The sequence below is a fragment of the Heteronotia binoei genome, chromosome 5 (assembly GCF_032191835.1).
Source record: "Heteronotia binoei isolate CCM8104 ecotype False Entrance Well chromosome 5, APGP_CSIRO_Hbin_v1, whole genome shotgun sequence".
NCBI lineage: Eukaryota > Metazoa > Chordata > Lepidosauria > Squamata > Gekkonidae > Heteronotia > Heteronotia binoei.
The window spans coordinates 37,965,252-37,984,531 of record NC_083227.1 but is presented as its reverse complement, the minus strand read 5'-3'; the positions used below and the strand labels follow the sequence as shown (position 1 = coordinate 37,984,531).

The 19,280-nt window shown below is 46.3% G+C and overlaps 1 protein-coding gene across 2 annotated transcripts in view; it reads right to left on the bottom strand.

Moving 5' to 3' along the window:
• Positions 1-18,960, bottom strand: part of LOC132571453 (killer cell lectin-like receptor subfamily F member 1) — a 27,594-nt gene extending 8,634 nt beyond the window's left edge. The window contains exons 1-4 of one of the 2 annotated variants that reach the window (XM_060238248.1): positions 18,808-18,960; positions 6,779-6,877; positions 2,787-2,942; positions 1,032-1,186 (exon numbers count right to left, since the gene is read on the bottom strand). In XM_060238248.1, the coding sequence (XP_060094231.1) occupies positions 1,032-1,186; positions 2,787-2,942; positions 6,779-6,877; positions 18,808-18,883 (486 nt within the window). In that variant the 5' untranslated portion in view covers positions 18,884-18,960. The remainder of the gene's footprint in view (positions 1-1,031; positions 1,187-2,786; positions 2,943-6,778; positions 6,878-18,807) is intronic. The other variant, XM_060238249.1, reaches the window with a different exon arrangement.
• Between the last annotated feature and the right edge of the window lie 320 nt (positions 18,961-19,280).

Sequence of the window (19,280 nt, the reverse complement as noted above, 5' to 3'; positions counted from 1 at the left end):
TGAAACCCAAGTGCAGGGTGGCAGAGGACCTTGAGGCCTGGCCTCACAGCTGGAGAGGGGGATTGGGAGTCCTGTTCCTCTCAATCTGAACCCCGGGACTGAGCAGGTGGTGGCAGCGAGCTCAAGGGGCAGGAGGAGAGATAGCTCCCTCCAGGAGTTGGCGACTCCATAGGGAGCTGACGGGACCGGGTCTGAAGGCAGAATCGGGCCGGTTCCGCCACAGCCTAAGTACACTTGCCTGGGAGTAAGTCTCATTGAAAAAAATTGGCCCTGACCTGGACATCGCAGGCAAACCCGATCTTGAAAGCTAAGCAGGGTTTAGTTAGTACTTGGAGGGGAGACTTCCTTGAAATATCCAGTTGAGAGGACAGGACAGGCTCTATTCAGCCACCTCTCTCACACAGCCACATCTTATGTCAATACTCTAACCACTCTACCAAACTTGCTCTCACTACCCAACATGTATGCAAACATGTGGCAGCTGAGGTGATGTGTAGTTCTACCCTTAACATATGAGAATCTGATAACCTTATGCCCACCTTTTAACCCAGAGCAGACTCTCATTTATTGCAGGATACTTAATGGACATCAATCTGCTATTCTGGCATTTATTACTGTTTCTGTTCTTTTAGCCCAGTGGACACAGGCTGGCAGTCCTAAAACCCCGGCTTGTGATTCTATTAATCTGCTAAGGGACATTTCCATGATTTTGCCTGCTGATTCACTGCCCACTTTATATTTAGGACTGCTTGCCATTCCATCCTGCTGTCTGATGCTTAGAGCACACGAAAGCTAACATTCTGAATAAAACCTAGTTGGTCTTAAAGGTGCACGTCTACTGCTTTGTTCTATAGAGAATCTTAGTCTGTGTTAGAATCAACTAGACAATTTATATGACAAACGAGACTGGGGGACCCTAGACTTTACTCATGTCACACATGGTGTCATCTAACCCTAGATAGGCTTTGAAAACCATCACTATCAGTCCTTCTGTGTCTTCATTGATTTTCAAGCCGTACTGTGCCTCTTACCAGTTCTTCTAGGTCCTGGAACACAATCATGTGAGCGTTCTTCCTGGAACAGGAGTCAAGGGCCTCAAACCAGTTCTTAGTCTCTTTGGAAAACCAGTAGCACTTTCCCTTTTCTGGTTTCCATTCGATGGGACAGAGTTTACACTCAGTATTCTCTAGAAGGATGAAGAGATTTCCCTATGCTACATTATTTCAGTTTGTTTGAGCAGAGCTCCAGCTCGTATCACACAAGGTTCAGCTACCTTTTAGAACTAAGTGGAATTGCTTTAAAATTAAGAACAAGAAGTCAGCTAAGAAAGCCTATTTGCATAATTGTATACAGTTAAATTTTACAGATAATCAGCATGTTATTTTGAAATCCATAAAGTTTCTGTAGCTCAAATGTTGGTTACTGCAAGTCCTTAGTTAGGAAGTGGCATATAGTCAGGTTTTCACACACTGGTATAAGTCTACACATGGTTTGCACTTGGGTTATTCATCACTAGCATTTCCTCAGCACATATTTTGTCGTGGTACTCATTGGTATGGAGTACCTGCATGCACCTTTTGGGAAGGGGGCTCCCAAGTCCTGATTGCGGGATTGGTGTAAATGGTCACAATCTTATATGAGTACCAGCCCCTCCTTTTTAAAGCAACAACAACAAAGCAATGCATTTCTCTTTCTAAAAAATATCTCTAAAGGCCAAACTGGACATGATGGCATTCTTGTGACCACCATAGGGACACTACCACCATTTAAAAGTGATTTTAAAATGTCACCAGAAGCACAGCTGTCTGAGATGCTCTTGTCCTCCCTCTTTTAAGTGCAAAATAGCTGCACTCTGCTCCCCCTCCCACACAATTGTTTTGTTATTTGAAAAAGTGTGTGAATGATTCATGAGGGCTTTTTGACTGATGTAACAGGGGAGAGCACTACAGGTGGTCCAGCTCTGAGACAAAACCAAGGGAGAGCTTGGGATGTCTGGCCAATGTCATTCCATTAATCTGCAGGGCTACCATGAATGCTACTCTGTTAATTGTTCTCTGTCCCCAAACTCAGCTGTGACATTCCCTTAGGTACCTAGGATCTATTAGATTTTAGACAGAGTTAATGAGAGTCAAAAATACACTGGTTCTAGGGGAATTTTCCAAGTTCTACTATTTCCCCATCCTTTTCCTGAGAGCTATTCTGGGAGAGATCTCAGGAAAAGGGGGGTTATATTAGAACTTGGAAAACTGCCCTAATAACTGTCCTGGTAAATCCTATATTATCCCTCCACATACATTGCATGCTCTCAGGGGAAGGAGGGAAGAGACACAGATGAAGTGTGGGCTTTAGAGAGGAACTCTCTGAGACTGCTTAAATTCCAGTAGGAAAAAAGACAGGGACAATACATCTAGAGTGGGAAGAATTTATTCCACTACCCTGGTACATCAGAGCATAGCTGTTTTTAAGGGCCAAATAACATATCCAGAGAGCCAGTCATGAGATTCCTGTGCAGATTTTCTCCCGCACCAAAACACCTCTGACAGTACTGAACAGAGAGCCTGTAGAAGTTAGTATTTGCTTATTTATTTAAAACATTTTAATGCTGCCTTTCCACTTGAGCTTGGGTCCCCAAGGCAGCAAACATAAAAAGATTTGAACAAGACTGGAGTGATCTGGTTCATACAGCCAATATTAATAAAGCTATAATTCCATCTACCTTTCACCAGAAGCTTCCTAAGGGGAAAGGAGAATTCTCAGGCATTGGTACAAGTGAAAGAAGACCTTACCTGTTGGTAACTCACACAAACTGTGTTTCAGGTGAGTAACGATATCTTCAAAAAGGATAGAACACTCTGGCAGGCGGCTTGTCTGGTTTCTTCCTTCATACACAGTGGCATTTGAGGCTGTTACCATTTCTTCTTTGCAAAAGCTACACTGAAAAACTTGATCAATAGGGTTTCATATGACTTAAGCATTAACAACCTATTGTTGAGTGAAGCATTTTGGTGATCATTCCAGAGGCTTTGGTTTACTTGGGGTAGGGAGGGGTATAACCATCAGTTAAGCACTCAGATAATAATTTCAAAAGGTAGCCACATTTGTCTGTTAAAATAGAAATTTAGTAGCAGCTTTAAGCCTTAATAAACTTGGTTAATATTAAAGGTGCCATTTGATTTCTGTTTTACTACACACAGATACTATTACCCCAAAACAAATGCTTTTATAACTAGGACAGGGCTGTTGAGAGGAAGGGACTGTGGAACAAAATTTAGTAGATATTATATTCTTAGACTTTCAAAGAATGTCACCAAGAATTCCTGAGTAAGCTTAGCAATCATGGGATAAAATGGCAAGTTCTCTTATGGATTAAAAACTGATTGAATGACAGGAAACAAAGGGTGGGAATAAATGGACAGCTCTTCCAATGGAGGAAGTAGGCAGTGGGGTTCCACAAGGATCCGTATTGGGGCCAATGCTATTGAATTTGTTCAACAGTGATTTGGAACTGGGGGAGAAGAGTGTAGTAGAAAAGTTTGCAGATGATGCCAAATTATTCAGAATAATAAAAGCTAAGGCAGATTGTGAAGATGTACTGAAGGATCTCTCTAAATCAGGTGAGTGGGCAAATGTAAAGTGAGGCACATTGGAACAGAAAACCCCAATACATACGGATGAGAAGGGGTTGGACTGAGGGCCAAACTGCATACATTTGGCCATGTTGTGTCCAGTTTCTCCTGATCCGGTTCGCATTTTCCATAGCTAGATGGGCAGCAGGGAAATTTATTTCCCAAACATAGAAGGGCCTAATCTGGATCAGGACAGTAGCTAAAGGGGAGGAGGGGTCACACTGTTTTCTTGATCTGAAATAGTGATGGCGCCTGGGAGCTGCTCCAAGCCTGGAGCAGCTCCCAGCAGTAGCTAGGTCCAGAGCCTCTCTCAGTGCTCTCTGGTGCAGCAGCCATGCCCAGAACTTCTTCCAGTGCCACAGCCATACTCAGAGCTTCTCCTGGTGCTCCCTGCCGCTGTGGCCATGACCACAGCAACTCCTGGTGCTCCCTGCTGCCATGGCCATGCCCAGAGCCCCTCCCAGCGATTCCCTGCAACTGTGGCTAGGTCAGTAGTGGCTCTCAGCATTCCCTGCCACTGCAGTTGGGCCTAGAGCCTCTCTGCAGGAGTAGTAGCAGTAGCACTTTGGCCCTCAGAGGTAAATGCCTTGTCTGCGCAAGCACTGTTGTACTTTTGATGGCATTAATTCCACTTTCATATATATATTTTTAAAGATTTCAGATTTTTCTTCAGAGTTGGGAAATAGATGTCTAGATTTCAGGAGAACGCCAAGCTCCAGCTGAAAGTTGACAACCCTAGGCAACCAAAAAATCCTTCACTCACTTTGGTTCTTCTTCCCCCTCTGAGCCAGTGCACTACTGAATGGATCTAGATCATTTAATGCTCAATGCAGTGAGGGCAGTGACTGTGTGAATAGTTATCCTCACTTATGCCATGTCAAATGGTAAATGCCATATTTGAAGGACTCATTTTTATATGACACGTGTTCCTCGGAAGCAGCTGTAAATGGGATGGATCCCATGCAAAAATCTCCACTGAAAAGATTTCTATCAGAGGTGAAAGACTTCCCTCTCCCCTTCCACTGCAGTCCCAAATGCCACCCCCAATTACACTCTTTGGAGAAAGGAGGCCCCCTAGGAATAGCACTGGGAGGAACTGGCAAAAATTGTCTACCTCTTTCATCAGTGGAAATCCTTTGTGGGTTGCAACCCAGGGTTTCCATGCAGCAGTGCTTTCATGGTTTAGCCTTAATGTGTGTTATTCTGTTGCCTTATGCATTACCCAAGCAAAGGAAAAGATTCTGCTCTAGCACCAGCATTCTCATATTGTATGGAACTGCTGCCGCCACCTTGAAAGCGCTTCCAGCTGTGTCATGGCCAGATGTTGAGAGTCAAGTTGCACAGGTAAAGGCATAAAAACACAATAAAACAGGGATCCACTGGCACCTAAAGGACTAACAAAACTCATTCCAGCATTAGCTTTTGTAGTCTTGAAGGTGCTGCTGGACTCCTGTTTTATTTTGCTGCTACAGATGAATACAGGTATTCACTTAGGATTCTCAGAAAAAAATACAGTTACGTAATTTGCCTTGGCTAGTCTGTATTGTAGGCTGAATCATAAGCCAATTCTTATTGGCAGAGGAATCAATAATACCAATACAAAAAAGATTTGTCTTCTCTTTAATGCATAGATGAGCCTTGCCAGTTTTAAATGAGATGACTGTGACAGGGAAAATGAAAACATAATTGACTTCTGGGGAAGCACATGTCAACAGAGCTGAGCACTCACAGTCAAAAACTGGAAGAACTACAGATCTGAGAATAGCAGATTAAGAGAGAATACCTATAAAAGACTCAAGGAAGCTATGAGGAATGCATGCTAACCAAACAAACTCCATTCCTTTATAATAGATTATGACCCACTCAAGCGACTGACAGAAAATCAAAGACAACATGCTGCATTTTTGGGAATTGATATGTTCTTTCCTACAAGCCCCAACAAAAAATGGCAAAGCCTGAGCAACATTCTTCTGCAGTTGTCAGTCACCTCTGAGAGCCAAACTACACATTACCTTTTTTTCATGCGCTCCCCGCAGCCTCACAGCAGCTGCAGGGAACTGCTTCTAAATACTGTGCATGAGAGAGAGCCCAAATGGGGTCACAACAGTCTCCCATCTTCCATCTCCTCCAAATTGTTCTCTCATGCGAAAACTGCTCTAAGAAGGATTAGTTTGCTACTCAGCATGCACAGATACTTCAAGTACAACACCAAAATGGGCAAAGTAACTCCCATCTGCCATGGTTTTTGCCTGAGAAAGCTGTTGTTGGGGAGGGGGGCAGAAGCTATTCAGCATGCACAGATACTTCAAGTGCAACACCAGTGATGATGATGATGATGATGATGATGATGATGATGATGATGATGATGATGATATTGGATTTATATCCTGCCCTCCACTCCGAATCTCAGAGTCTCAGAGCAGCTCACAATCTCCTTTATCTTCCTCCCCACAACAGACACCCAGTGAGGTGGGTGGGGCTGAGAGGACTCTCATAGCAGCTGCCCTTTCAAGGACAACCTCTGCCACAGCTATGGCTGACCCAAGGCCATTTCAGAAGGGACAAAGTAACTGCCATCTTCCATGGTTTTTGAATGAGAAAGCTGTTGTTGGGGAGGAAGGCAGAACCCTTCCTCCCCTCGTGGAGCTGTTCCAAAGCCCATTTGAGTGCCCCTTTTTCTAAAGAAGCAGTTCCTGACAACTGCTGTGTGGCTCTGGAAAACACAGGAAAACAAATATTAACAAGTGAAAAACCTAACAGAGAGGGAGATATTTTGGGTTTGCTATTTTATTCTGGTTTTAACTGAAATTGAGACACCTTGAACCACAAGAAATGTTTTAACAAAATAAAACAAATAAATGAGTGCTCAAAACAATATTTGGGATTGTATTCTTTCAAGAAAAGATGAAAAACAAACATAAACAAGTAAGCATACATATGTCACTGACATGCATTAATAGAATAAGGCAGACTGATCCAAAACAGTGAATAGGGCAAGACTGACAGTTAAATTAGCAGTCAGCTTTCTGAGACAAATCTGACAAAATGGAATGAACAACGAATTCATTAATACAACTGTTTAAATATTAGATCTGTCTTAAATTCTTAAGTACTCTTACACTTTTCTTAATAGGCAGCATACAGGCACTTACCAAAAATCCCCAACATGATCACACCCGACCCAAGAATGACACAGCAAGCGCTTAATATCCCTAGTGTGATTTTGTACCACCTGGAGCTTGCCTGTATACCTGCAAGAATTCAAAGATGGCATAACAGATTTTACATTAACTCCTGTCCTTGGAATTTTCCTTTCTTCTATCATACATACTGAGAGTAAAGAAAAACAAAACCTCATTTGAAATAAGATTCAGATTTGCCACTGCTTTGTTCTCTTTGACAGGGAAACCAAACCATCACCGTGCCGATTCAAGCCATTTCTTGCAACGTAGCGAAATACCGTAGATTTCTAAGATACAAAGATATTCAGAAAAGAACTATCATCTCAGATAATGTCATAATTTGGATTCCTCCAGCACAGTCAGGAATTACGTCAGACTCCCTAACATCCTAAAAATTAAGCTATGGATGTTTGACAGACTTTATTGGGATAGATACAAGGCAGTCCTTTTCAGACAACAGAATATTCTCTCTCCCTCTCTCTCTCTTTCTGAACAATTAGTAGTAGCCAGGGCCACCATGGACAGTTGGCAAGGCAGGAATTAACTAAATGCATTCTATTATATTTTTACTACAATGAAGGATGCAAGGTTGTTTTGTAGGGAAAAAGTGGTGGCGCTCATCCAGGGATTGTTATGCAGCTGCACCTACTATTCAGTGGACAAGGTGGGAAGGAGGAGGGGGCCAGGGATCCCGCAAGGCTGTCTGAAGCTGCATTGGGTCCATCAGACTTCACGGGAGAGTCAAAACATGCTCGCCACCTAAACAGGGGTGTAATGACACATCCATACGGACCCTCAGGGCACAGTGGTCCGGCCATGGTACTGGCTCAGCAGTAATCTGGTCCACTACAACTCCCGCCGCAAAGTTCAAATCCAGCCATTTCACTGCCATCTTCAGGGAAGATAATTTTCTCCTCGGTTTTTAGACAGACAGCAAATATTGCTGCTATGTGAGTTTAATTTGGAGATTAGTTTGTAAGGGATGCTCAGCAGGGTCTGTCCCATTTCAGTTTAATAATCATATTAATAATAATAATAATAATAATAATAATAATAATAATAATAATAATAATAATAATAATAATAATTTTTATTTATATCCCGCCCTCCCCGACAAGGCAGGCTCAGGGCGGCTCACAAACATGGAAAGTGCCATGAATTACAGTAAATATATTATATAATAAAATACAATAAAATACATTAAATAAATAGATTACCGTATTTTTCAGACGATTAGACGCACCGGAGGATAAGACGCACCTTCCTCCTGGGGGGCGATCCGCTGCCTCTTCCTCCAATCCGGCGCTTCCCCGGCGCCTGCTTGCCTGGCTCCATCTTCTTCAGGCAAGCGTGGGATCGCTCCACATGGCCCCAGCGCTTCGCAAGCGCCGGCCGCGGAGGGGGCAGCGTGCTTCCTACTTCCTACTTCCCTGTGTTCCTACTTCCCTGCCTTCAGCTGTGATGTTTAAAGCAAGCGCTGGGATCAGAGGGGGGAGGGAGTGATCCCAGCGCTTGCTTTAAACATCACAGCTGAAGGCAGGCACACAGGGAAGTAGGAAGCACCCGCCCCCTCCGCAAACGCAGCGCTTTGCGAGCGCCGGCTGTGGAGAGGGCAGCGTGCTTCCAACTTCCCTGTGTGCCTGCCTTCAGCTGTGATGTTTAAAGCAAGCGCTGGGATCGCTCCCTCCCCCCTCCGATCCCAGCGCTTGCTTTAAACGTCACAGCTGAAGGCAGGCACACAGGGAAGTAGGAAGCACGCTGCCCCCTCCGCGGCCGGCGCTTGCGAAGCGCTGGGGCCACGTGGAGCGATCCCACGCTTGCCTGAAGAAGATGGAGCCAGGCAAGCAGGCGCCGGGGAAGCGCCGGATCAGAGGAAGAGGCAGCAGATCGCCCCCTCGCCCCCCGAAGGTACGTACCTTCGGACCATAAGACGCACACACTTTCCCCTCCACTTTTTTTTGGGGGGGGGGGAAGTGCGTCTTATGGTCCGAAAAATACGGTAATTAAAACCACAACAGGTAAGGTGCTATAATACAAAATGATGTATATCAGATGGTTGGATGTCATTTCAGGATTCAATCTTGTAGGCCATTTGAAAAAGAATAGTTTTACATGCCCTGCGGAACTGATTATAGTCCCGCAGGGCTCGAACCTCGGCTGGTAGTTGATTCAAACCAATGGGGAGCCGTTACTGAGAAGGCCTGCTCTCGAGTTGTTTTCAGTTTGGCCTCCCTTGGTCCAGGGATTTTTAAGAGATTTTGGGAGCTAGATCTCAGTGCTCTCTGGGGAATATATGGGGAGAGGCGGTCCCTAAGGTAGACAGGTCCTCAGCCATATAGGGCTTTAAAGGTAATAACCAGCACTTTGTAACGAACTCGGAACACAATTGGCAGCCAGTGCAGTTCCCGCAACCTAGGCTGCACGTGCTCCCACCGACGTAGTTCCACTAGCAGCCTGGCCGCCGCATTCTGCACCAGCTGCAGTTTCCGAGTTCGGTACAGGGGCAGCCCCATGTAGAGGGCATTACAGTAGTCCAACCTCGAGGTGACCGTTGCATGGATCACTGTTGCTAGGTCGCCACGTTTCAGGAAAGGGGCCAGCTGCTTCGCCCTCCGAAGATGGAAAAAGGCGGCTTTAGCAGTGGCTGCTATCTGTGCCTCCATTGTCAAGGAAGGCTCCAGAAGCACTCCCAGGCTTTTGACCCTGCGAACTGGTATCAGCGACGCACCGTCAAAGGCCGGTAGGGAGATCTCCTCCCCTGGCCCGCCGCGGCCCACGCAAAGGACCTCTGTCTTCGCTGGATTCAACTTCAGCCCACTCGACTTGATCCACCCTGCCACGGCTTGCAACGCCTGGTCCAGGTTTTCAGGAGCGTCTCCAGTCCGGTCGCCCATCAATAGATAGAGCTGGGTGTCATCAGCATACTGGTGACAACCCAGCCCATACCTCCGGGCAATCTGGGCAAGGGGGCACATAAAGATGTTAAACAGCATCGGGGAGAGAACTGCCCCCTGAGGCACCCCACAATTGAGTAGGTGCCTCTGGAACAACTCTCCCCCAATTGCCACCCTTTGTCCCCGACCTTCAAGGAAGGAGGAGAGCCACTGTAAGGCTAGCGTCGGCGAGGCGAGGCGGCGGGTCAGCAGCTGATGATCGACCATATCGAACGCCGCCGACAGGTCCCACAACAGCAGTACCGCCGAGCCGCCTCGATCCAGATGTCGCTAGAGGTCATCATGAGGGCGACCAGCACTGTCTCCACCCCATGGCCCGGGCGGAAGCCGGACTGGTATGGATCTAAGGTGGAAGTGTCATCCAAGAAGCCCTGTAACTGTGACTCCACAACCCACAGCCGGTAGTGAGCCAATTCGGCCGGGTCAGATGTAGCCTTTTTCAGGAGAGGGCGGACCATTGCCTCTTTCAGGGGCGTTGGAAAAGAGCCATCTGAAAGAGATCTATTTATGATGTCCTGTACAGGACATCTTAGCTCCTCCCAGCAGGCCTTAATTAGCCAGGAGGGGCATGGGTCCAGATCACAAGTAGTTGGGCGTGCAGTGACAAGGATTCTGTCAACTTTAAGCAGAACTGTGTTCTGTTGCTTGAGAGCATTTTGTGTCTCTCCTGCCATCTCCTGAGCTCAGAGTTCCCATCATCTCTTCCACAGCTATGACCACAATATCCTGTCTGAACTGGCCAAGAAATCTTCGTGCACTGAAACTGAAAAGGAAATCATGGTTGGAAACAAAGACTGTGGGGGCATCTTCAGTGGTCAAGAAATTAGCAGAAGTGCAGAGATATTGTCAAGAGTTATTATTTCCTGTGTAATTTTCCTCCTGTGAGCTTCTGAGAAGTGGTCTGTGCTGCCCACTGAGGCAGTGCCATTTTAAAAAATATTTCTCTTCCTAACACAAAACCACATCTATACAGAATATTAACCCCCCAAGGCCTATTGCCAGTAGGGTTGCCAAGTCCAATTCAAGAAATAGCTGGAGACTTTGTGGGTGGAACCAGGAGACTTTGGGGGTGGAGCCAAGAGACACTGGGGGTGGAGCCATAAGTAAAGTTGTGATAAGCACAACTGAGTTCCAAAGGGAGTTCTGGCCATCACATTTAAGGGGACCACATACCTTTTTAATGCCTTCCCTACATTAGAAATAATGAAGGACAGGGGCACCTTCTTTTGGGGCTCATAGAATCGGACCCTCTGGTCCAATTTTTTTGAAACTTGGATAGCATTTTGAGGAGACCCATCAGATGCTACACTGAAAATTTGGTACCTCTACCTCAAAAAACTGCCCCTCCAGAGCCCCAGGATTAATTCTCCATTATACCCTATGGCCCAGCAGACATCTCCGTCCCTCCCCCCCCCCCCGGTTCTGATGATCCTGAAGCTCTGGAGGGCCTCCAAACCAGGGCTCCCCTGCCCCCACCTGGGGATTGACAGGCACCTCTACTCATGAGTTGCTGAACTTCCAAGTTTTTCACAGTAACACAGGGCAACCAAAGGTTCCAACACAGGGCGAAGGCAGAGGTCCTTTGCTTGGGTCGTCGTGGCCTGGGAGGGGAAATCCCCTGCCAGTTTTTGATGGTGCGCCACTGACAGCGGCACACAAGGTCTAGAGTTTAGGGGTACTATTGGAGCCTTCCCTAACAATGGAGGCTCAAATAGCAGCCACTGCCAAGTCCGCATTTTTTCATCTTAGGCGGGCGAGGCAGCTGGCCCCTTTCCTGGAGCATGACGATCTAGCAATGGTGATTCATGCCACGGTCACCTCGAGGTTGGATTACTGTAATGCCCTCTACATGGGGCTGCCCCTGTGCCGAACCTGGAAGTTGCAGTTAGTGCAGAATGCCTCTGTCCGACTGTTATTAGGGCTCCCAAGATGGGAGCACATTCGGCCAGGGCTCCGGGATCTGCACTGGCTGCCAATAATATACCGAGTCCGGTACAAGGTGCTGCTTATTACCTTTAAAGCCCTATATGGCCTAGGACCTGCCTACCTTAGGGACCGTCTCTCCCCACATGTTCCCCAGAGAGTACTGAGATCGAGCTCTCAAAACCTGCTTGTAATCCCCGGGCCAAAGGAGGCCCGTCGGAAATCCACCAGGGACAGGGCCTTTTCGGTAATGGCTCCTTGCTGGTGGAACCAGCTGCCGGAAGAAGTGAGGGCCCTGCGGGACCTTGGGCAGTTCCGCAGGGCCTGTAAGACAGCCCTCTTCCGGCTGGCCTATAATTAACTGACATTGGAAACTGTATGGAAGGTTGTAGTGTAGCACTTTGGCAGATCGTTTGTTCTATATGTTTTCTATTTTACTGTTTTAAATTGTTGCAAATTGATGTATTTTTAAAACCAAACTCTATGTTAGATTTTATATGTTGTGAGCCCCCTGAGCCGCCTCGGTGGGAAGGGTGGGATATAAACTGAAATAAACTGAAACTGAAACTGGGCAACCAAAGGTTCCAACACAGGGCAACCTTCTCTCTCTCTCGGCTTGGCTTCGCGAACGAAGATTTAAGAAGGGTGCAATAGTCCACGTTTGCTGCAGGCTCGCTGGTGGCTGACAAGACCAATGTGGGACAGGCAGGTCCGGCCACAGCGGCTGCAGGGAAAAGTCTGATTTAGGGTTGGTCCTGTAGCAGTGCGATTCTTCCTCAATCTCCTTTTGTCCTCAAGACCAGCTATGCGTGTGTTCTCAAAGGAAGAGACAGCCTGGTGGATGGTGTGCCTCCATGCTTTGCGATCTGAGGCTAGGTCAGACCACTGGTGATGGTTGATGTGACAGGTGCTAAGGGATTTCTTCAAGGAGTCCTTGTACCTCTTCTTTGGTGCCCCTCTATTTCGATGGCCGGTGGAGAGTTCGCCATACAGGGCAATCTTGGGAAGGCGGTGGTTTTCCATCCTAGAAATATGCCCTGCCCAGCGCAGCTGCGTCTTCAACAGCAGTGCCTCGATGCTGGTAACCTCTGCTCGCTTGAGGACTTCAGTGTTGGTCACAAAGTCACTCCAGTGGATGTTGAGGATGGTGCGAAGGCAGCGCTGATGAAAGCGCTCAAGGAGTCGCAGGTGATGACGGTATAAAACCCACGATTCGGAGCCATAGATGAGGGTTGTCATCACAACCGCTTTGTAAACATTGATCTTTGTGCCTTTTTTCAGATGCTTGTTGCTCCACACTCTTTTGTGCAGTCGGCCAAATGCACGGTTTGCCTTTGCCAGCCTGTTGTCAATCTCCTTGTCGATCTTGGCATCTGAGGAGATGATGCACCCCAGGTAGCTGAACTGCTGGACTGTCTTCAGAACTGATTCACCCACAGTGATGCAGGGAGGGTGATAATCTTCCTGGGGTGCAGGCTGGTGGAGAACTTCTGTCTTCTTCAGACTAACTTCTAGGCCGAATAGCTTGGCAGCCTCTGCAAAGCAGGACGTCATATGCTGCAGAGCTGATACCGAGTGGGAGACGAGTGCAGCATCATCAGCAAACAGTAGCTCTCGGATGAGTTTTTCCATTGTCTTGGAGTGTGCCTTTAGTCGCCTCAGGTTGAACAGGCTGCCATCGGTGCGATAGCGGATGTAGACACCATCGTCCTCATCTAGATCTACTGCGGCTCTTTGAAGCATCATGCTAAAGAAGATCGTAAAGAGAGTTGGCGCGAGAACGCAGCCTTGCTTTACACCTGTGCCTATTGGGAAGGGCTCCGAGAGGTCGTTGCAGTGTCTGACTTGGCCTCGCTGGTCTTCGTGTAGCTGGATGATCATGCTGAGGAACCTTGGGGGACATCCTAAACGTTCCAAGATTTGCCACAGGCCTTTCCTGCTAACGGTATCGAAAGCTTTGGTAAGGTCGACAAAAGTCACATACAGACCCTTGTTCTGTTCCCTGCATTTCTCTTGGAGCTGCCTGAGAACAAATACCATGTCGGTGGTGCTCCTGTTAGCTCTGAAGCCGCACTGGCTCTCTGGGAGGAGTTCTTCTGCAATGGTGGGCACCAGTCTGTTCAGGAGTATTCTGGCAAGGATTTTGCCTGCGATGGAGAGCAGGGTTATCCCCCGGTAGTTGGAGCAGTCTGACTTTTCCCCTTTGTTCTTGTATAGGGTGATGATGATTGCATCGCGAAAGTCCTGTGGTAATTTGCCTTGTTCCCAGCAGGTGACAAGTACTTTGTGAAGTGAGCTATGTAGTACTGTGCCCCCATGCTTCCAGATCTCTGGTGGAATTCCATCAACTCCTGCTGCCTTGCCACTTTTCAGTTGCTTGATGGCTTTAACAGTCTCTTCTAGGGTGGGGATCTCATCCAACTCTGTTTTCACCGGTTGAAGTGGGGTGAGGTGGATTGCTGAATCTTGAACTACGCGGTTGGCACTGAAGAGAACCTGAAAATACTCTGACCACCGGTTCAGTATGGATGCCTTGTCTGTGAGGAGCACTTGGCCGTCTGCACTATGCAAGGGACTCTGCAACCTTCACACTATGCAAACAACCTCTGCAAAAATTGTGCAACAAACGGAGGAAGAGGAAGGCTTTCCAATAGAGACTGAAGCCTCCTGAGGTGGAAAGTCACATGATGGCTGTGGGGGTAGGGCTTCCCCCCCACTGGCCAGCTAACTGGGGGTGGGAAGGAGCCTGAGAAAGCAGGAGAACCCCCGCTGGGACCTGGGGATTGGCAAGCCTAATTGCCAGGTGCCTTCCAAAGACTGCTAGAGGCATGACGGCCTAATTGTGCACAATAGTTTTCCCAGGGGTATCCTTGGATCAGGTGGAAAGATGTGTTCTAGAGTTCGTTGCTTCTCAGATATGCATGGATCCAATTTGGACAGGGATTGCAGCATGAAGATTTAACGTGGAATGGCCTCAGGAATGTTCACTCTTAACAGTACCAGAGGTTGAATACACCCTTTTGAGACTCCTACTTAGGCCTATGCCTGATACTGTACCCAGGCAAATTTTATGACTATCCAAAAGCCACAAAATGTACCAGTATTTGTTGACAGACCCCTACATGCAACCATGAGCATTCATTGGTTTATGAGCAAGTGCATCTGTTTTTGGTTGTTGACAAAATTAATCTTGGAATGACAGCACTGAATGTCAACATTCACACTTACATTTATGTCTTAATATCCTTCCTCGATATTTATTGTGTATTTAAGTATTTGTGCTAGTTTATAACTTGTTTTAATAAGATTAATTAATTGTATACACATATTAATATTGATATTTATTTGTTTACTTCAAAAATTAATAAAAAATGTTAATGTCAACATTCACACTCACCATTAATGGTTAAGCCTACAGTTTTTTTTAAAAAATGTAACCTATTAAAACAAGAAGACTGATTGGCACACTATTTTTGTTGTTATTGTTCAGTCGCACAGTCGATTCCGACTCTTTGCGACCCCATGGACAAAGTCACGCCAGGCCCTTCTGTCTTCCACCATCCTCCGAAGTCTGCTCAAATTTGAGTTTTTTACATCAGTAACACTGCCAAGTCATCTCATCTTTTGCCATCCCCTTCTTTTTTTGCCTTCTGTCTTTCCCAGCATAAGGATCTTCTCCAGGGAGTGCTTCCTTCTCATTTGGTGGCCAAAGTATTTGACGGCAAAAACTCTTCAGGACCATTAGTCAAAATAAGGGTTCAATTTTTCCTCCCTGAGCCTCATATATGGCAATGAGTCATACACGACTATGAGTAAATGCTATCTGAAGTGTTCTAAAAGGAATGGGGGTGGTGGTGTTCCAAATTTAATATTGGTAAGTAATTAGTATTCAGCCAAGCAATTTTTTCCATTGGTTACCTGGGCTAGTTTATTTAAATGGCTGAGTGAAACAGAATAAAGATCCTTTACAAAGCTACTCTTAAATAAAGCTACTTTCAAGGGTGGGCTGCAATGTGGGAGCCCAGCAGCTTTCAGAATTTTCAGCCACTCCACCCTGGCTCTGCCGTTGACCAGCAGCAACCTCTGACTTTGCTTAGACATGCCTGGACTTGAACTGTACAGAGAGACGCCAAGCCTCACCCCCTTCCTTCAGAGTGTTGCATAGACGGATAAGGATTGGGTTGATGTTGCACAGCACCGGGGGTGTTCCCTTTGTAACCCTCCCCACCAGAGAAGGAATTATGGACTGCTTCAGGCATAGCCCTTCATCCTTGGAAGCCTTGGTATGCTTGCCAATTGGCTGTGCCTATACTGAGGAAGTCAACCAGTTCTTACTGTCGCCATACTAGGGTTGCCAGGCCGCACCCAACCACTGGTGGGGGATGTGGGGTAGGGTTGCCACATCCAGATTGGAAAACTCCTGAAGATTTTGGGATGGAGCCTAGGGGAAACAGGGACCTCAGTGGGGCACAATGCTATAGAGTCCTTCCCTCCAAAGCATTCATTTTCTCCAGGGGAACTGATCTCTGTAGTCTGGAGATGAGCTGTAATTCCAGTGGATCCTCAGGTACCACCTGGAGGCTGGCAACCCTAGGCTAGGCCTAACCACTCCATAGACCAGGCCTACAGTTGCCAGCCTCCAGGTGGCATCTGGGGATCTTCCACTGTTACAGTTGCTCTCCAAACAACTAAGATCAGTTCCCCTGGAGAAAATGGTCGCTTTAGAGGGTAGATTCTATGGCATTACATCCTGCTGAGGTCCCTCCCCTCCCCAAACCCCACTGCCCCCAGGTTTCACCCCCAAAATCTGAAGTTATTTCCCAACCCAGAGCTGGTAGCCCTAAATCCAGGCCTGCTTCTACCACCCCTTAGAAGCAACATGTAGCAGGGAAAAAAATTACTCCCCATACCTGAGCCAATCATAGGACATCCAACAAATTCACTTCCTAAAAACAAACAATATGATCAGATGGGTCAGCATCATGTGGCAATTGCCTTGCCTGGAAGGCAGGACACCTATTTAATGCATACCACTAAGCCTTCCCATTGGCTGCCAATCATGCCTCATAACTAATTGGAACACAAGGGCCTGGCACAACACCCTAGCTCTGAAGGCCATGAATGACTTTCTCTAAATGTGTATTCCAGCATTTCTTGAAGGACTTCAGGGTGAAATAAACGAGCTGTCCCATTTTAAAGTTCACCATGGATCTGTAGAAGTGAGGCTGTTAGATACCAGCAAAGTCACGCTGTGAGCTGCTAGGGAATCCAGGTCTTCTGAATAAAAGGCCCAAACTATGCATTATGATAAAATCCCTTAAAATCTTCCTTGCTATAATAATGTTTATTTTAACCTAATTATGAACTACTATGCTATTGCACTGCTCCATACCCCAAGTCATTGGCTGAGCAGGTGAAGGACAGGGAAATGCATGAAGGAATAACAACATGGCACCAGTCACTTAAACTGCATATTATGGTGGCAATCTGACACAAAGAGATCATTTTCCATAACCACCCCACTTAATGTGTCACTTCAAACTGATCCAGTTATTCATACAAATTAAGTTCTCTCAGCCCTGTTCAGAAATTTGCCTGTGGTAGCTTGTCATATGAATGAATGTGTTATTTTTCCAGCTCACTGGCTGGTTACATCATTGCTTGGCTGTGCTACAAGACATCATGATGGATGCTAGCACTGATAGGATTATTAACAATTAGTAGCTATGATACCTTAGAGCTCAGGCCAGGGGTGTCGAACTCATTTGCTATGAGGGCTGGATCTGACGTATTTGAGACCCTGTTGGGCCAGGCCATGTGCGTCATAAAATGTCATGCCAGGAAGCAGAGATACAAACTTTATAAAGGATAGAGGTGCTCTTTCCTTTTAAAAAGGAGATTTCTTTGTATCTCTCTTGCGGGATTGAGGGAACTGAGCAAAGGAAGCTCTGGCTCCCCAGGGGATGAGGAGGGGGAGGAGCCTCAGCCAACAGAAGGAACAGAGGCTTGGCTCAGTAGCTCTGCTGGACAATTGAGAGAGCCTGGCAAAACAAGCTCACCCTCCCCCCCTTCCTTCCCAAGGGAGAAGCCTCACCCAAAGGAGAAAAAAAGAGACTTTGCTCTGTACCTCTTGTACAATTGAGCAAACCTGGCAAAGCAAGCTGTGATGCAGAAGGAAGCAAGAGAGAGGGAGAAGGAAACAAACTTGCTGGAGGGTCTGTTAGGAGCACTCCAGGGGCCTGATTTGATCCCTGGCTGTATGTTTGACACCCCTGGCTCAGACTATGTTCTCAGTGGCTGTTTAGGCCCAGGTACAGAGTATGAATTCTAGAGATTCAAATAGTGTTAGTCTAGCGAAGCAAAATATCACCACTATACTATTACCACTAGTATTAGTACAGCCACTGCACTACTACTGCTAAATAGCAGCAGCAGTAATAGCTGTAGGGCACTTTAAAACCTCATTCCCTGAATAAACTGATAAGTCTTTAAGGTGTTATCAATATTCTTTTCTTTTGTTTTTGCTTATGGAGGTTAACAACAGAAGATACACAGAGACTTGAATTTTTATGAGATGTTTGGTGGCCCACTGCTGGTCAGTACTGCTCTCTTCCAGGTGGAGCATGGGTTTGATCCAGTATGGCAACAAAATCATACTGCATGCTTTCAAGTAAGTGGTTTCTACATGTTGGGGGCAATGTTCTCTCTAAGCTACGGAATCTTTTGAGCAAAAGTTCTACTTTGTGAGCTACTGGCATTAAAGTTGTGAGCTACTGCTTAAATTAGTTTGCTCTACAGCCATATTTCCTGAGCTGAGACAAAAATGTGTGAGTTAGAAGCTAAAAAATTGTGAGCTAGCTCACACTAACTGAGTTTAGAGGGAACATTGGTTGGGGGACTTCCTGATAGCAGAAAAACATTGGGAAAATAATCACAAGAAGAAGAAATATACTCCCCTTTCTCACTGCAAAAGCTATAGTAAGTACATCAGCAGGCTGGATGAGCAGGAATACTGAGACACGATAATACTACATTCTGAGATCTATAGATGATAGCTTTTCTTGAACAACTGAAAAATAACTACCTAGAAACTCAGTTCATACATACAAGCCTTTTCCTTACCTTGCCACTGAAATATTGGTTTATGTCGTCGTTGATCTTTCCTTGGCCGAAAGTTTGTGTAACAAGTATCTTCCATCTAGCAAGATGTTCTTTGGTTGGTGGCAGAGCCCTTTTCTAAATCACCCAGCTAAGCTCTGTGTGAGAAGCGGCAGCTCTACCCACAGTGTCAAGGAAGAGAGTCACACAGGAAATGGGGGCTCTGAACCATCGACCACCTCATAACACTTCAGTTTCTCTGTTGCCTACTGAGGGCTACCCAAAACCTCTTTTTTTCCAAAAACAATTTCTATTTCAAATTCAGGGCCTCAGAAAAACAAATACTATAGCAGGCAGTAAGAGCAACTGTTCCCAGTTCCCTTGTTCGACCTCCAGCCCTCTATTGGCTTTCTCAACTAGTTGCATGTTTTCCACATGGGGATGAGCTTAAGTGGTTTCCTCACTAGTGTTGCAGCTATCAATACAACACAATGGCA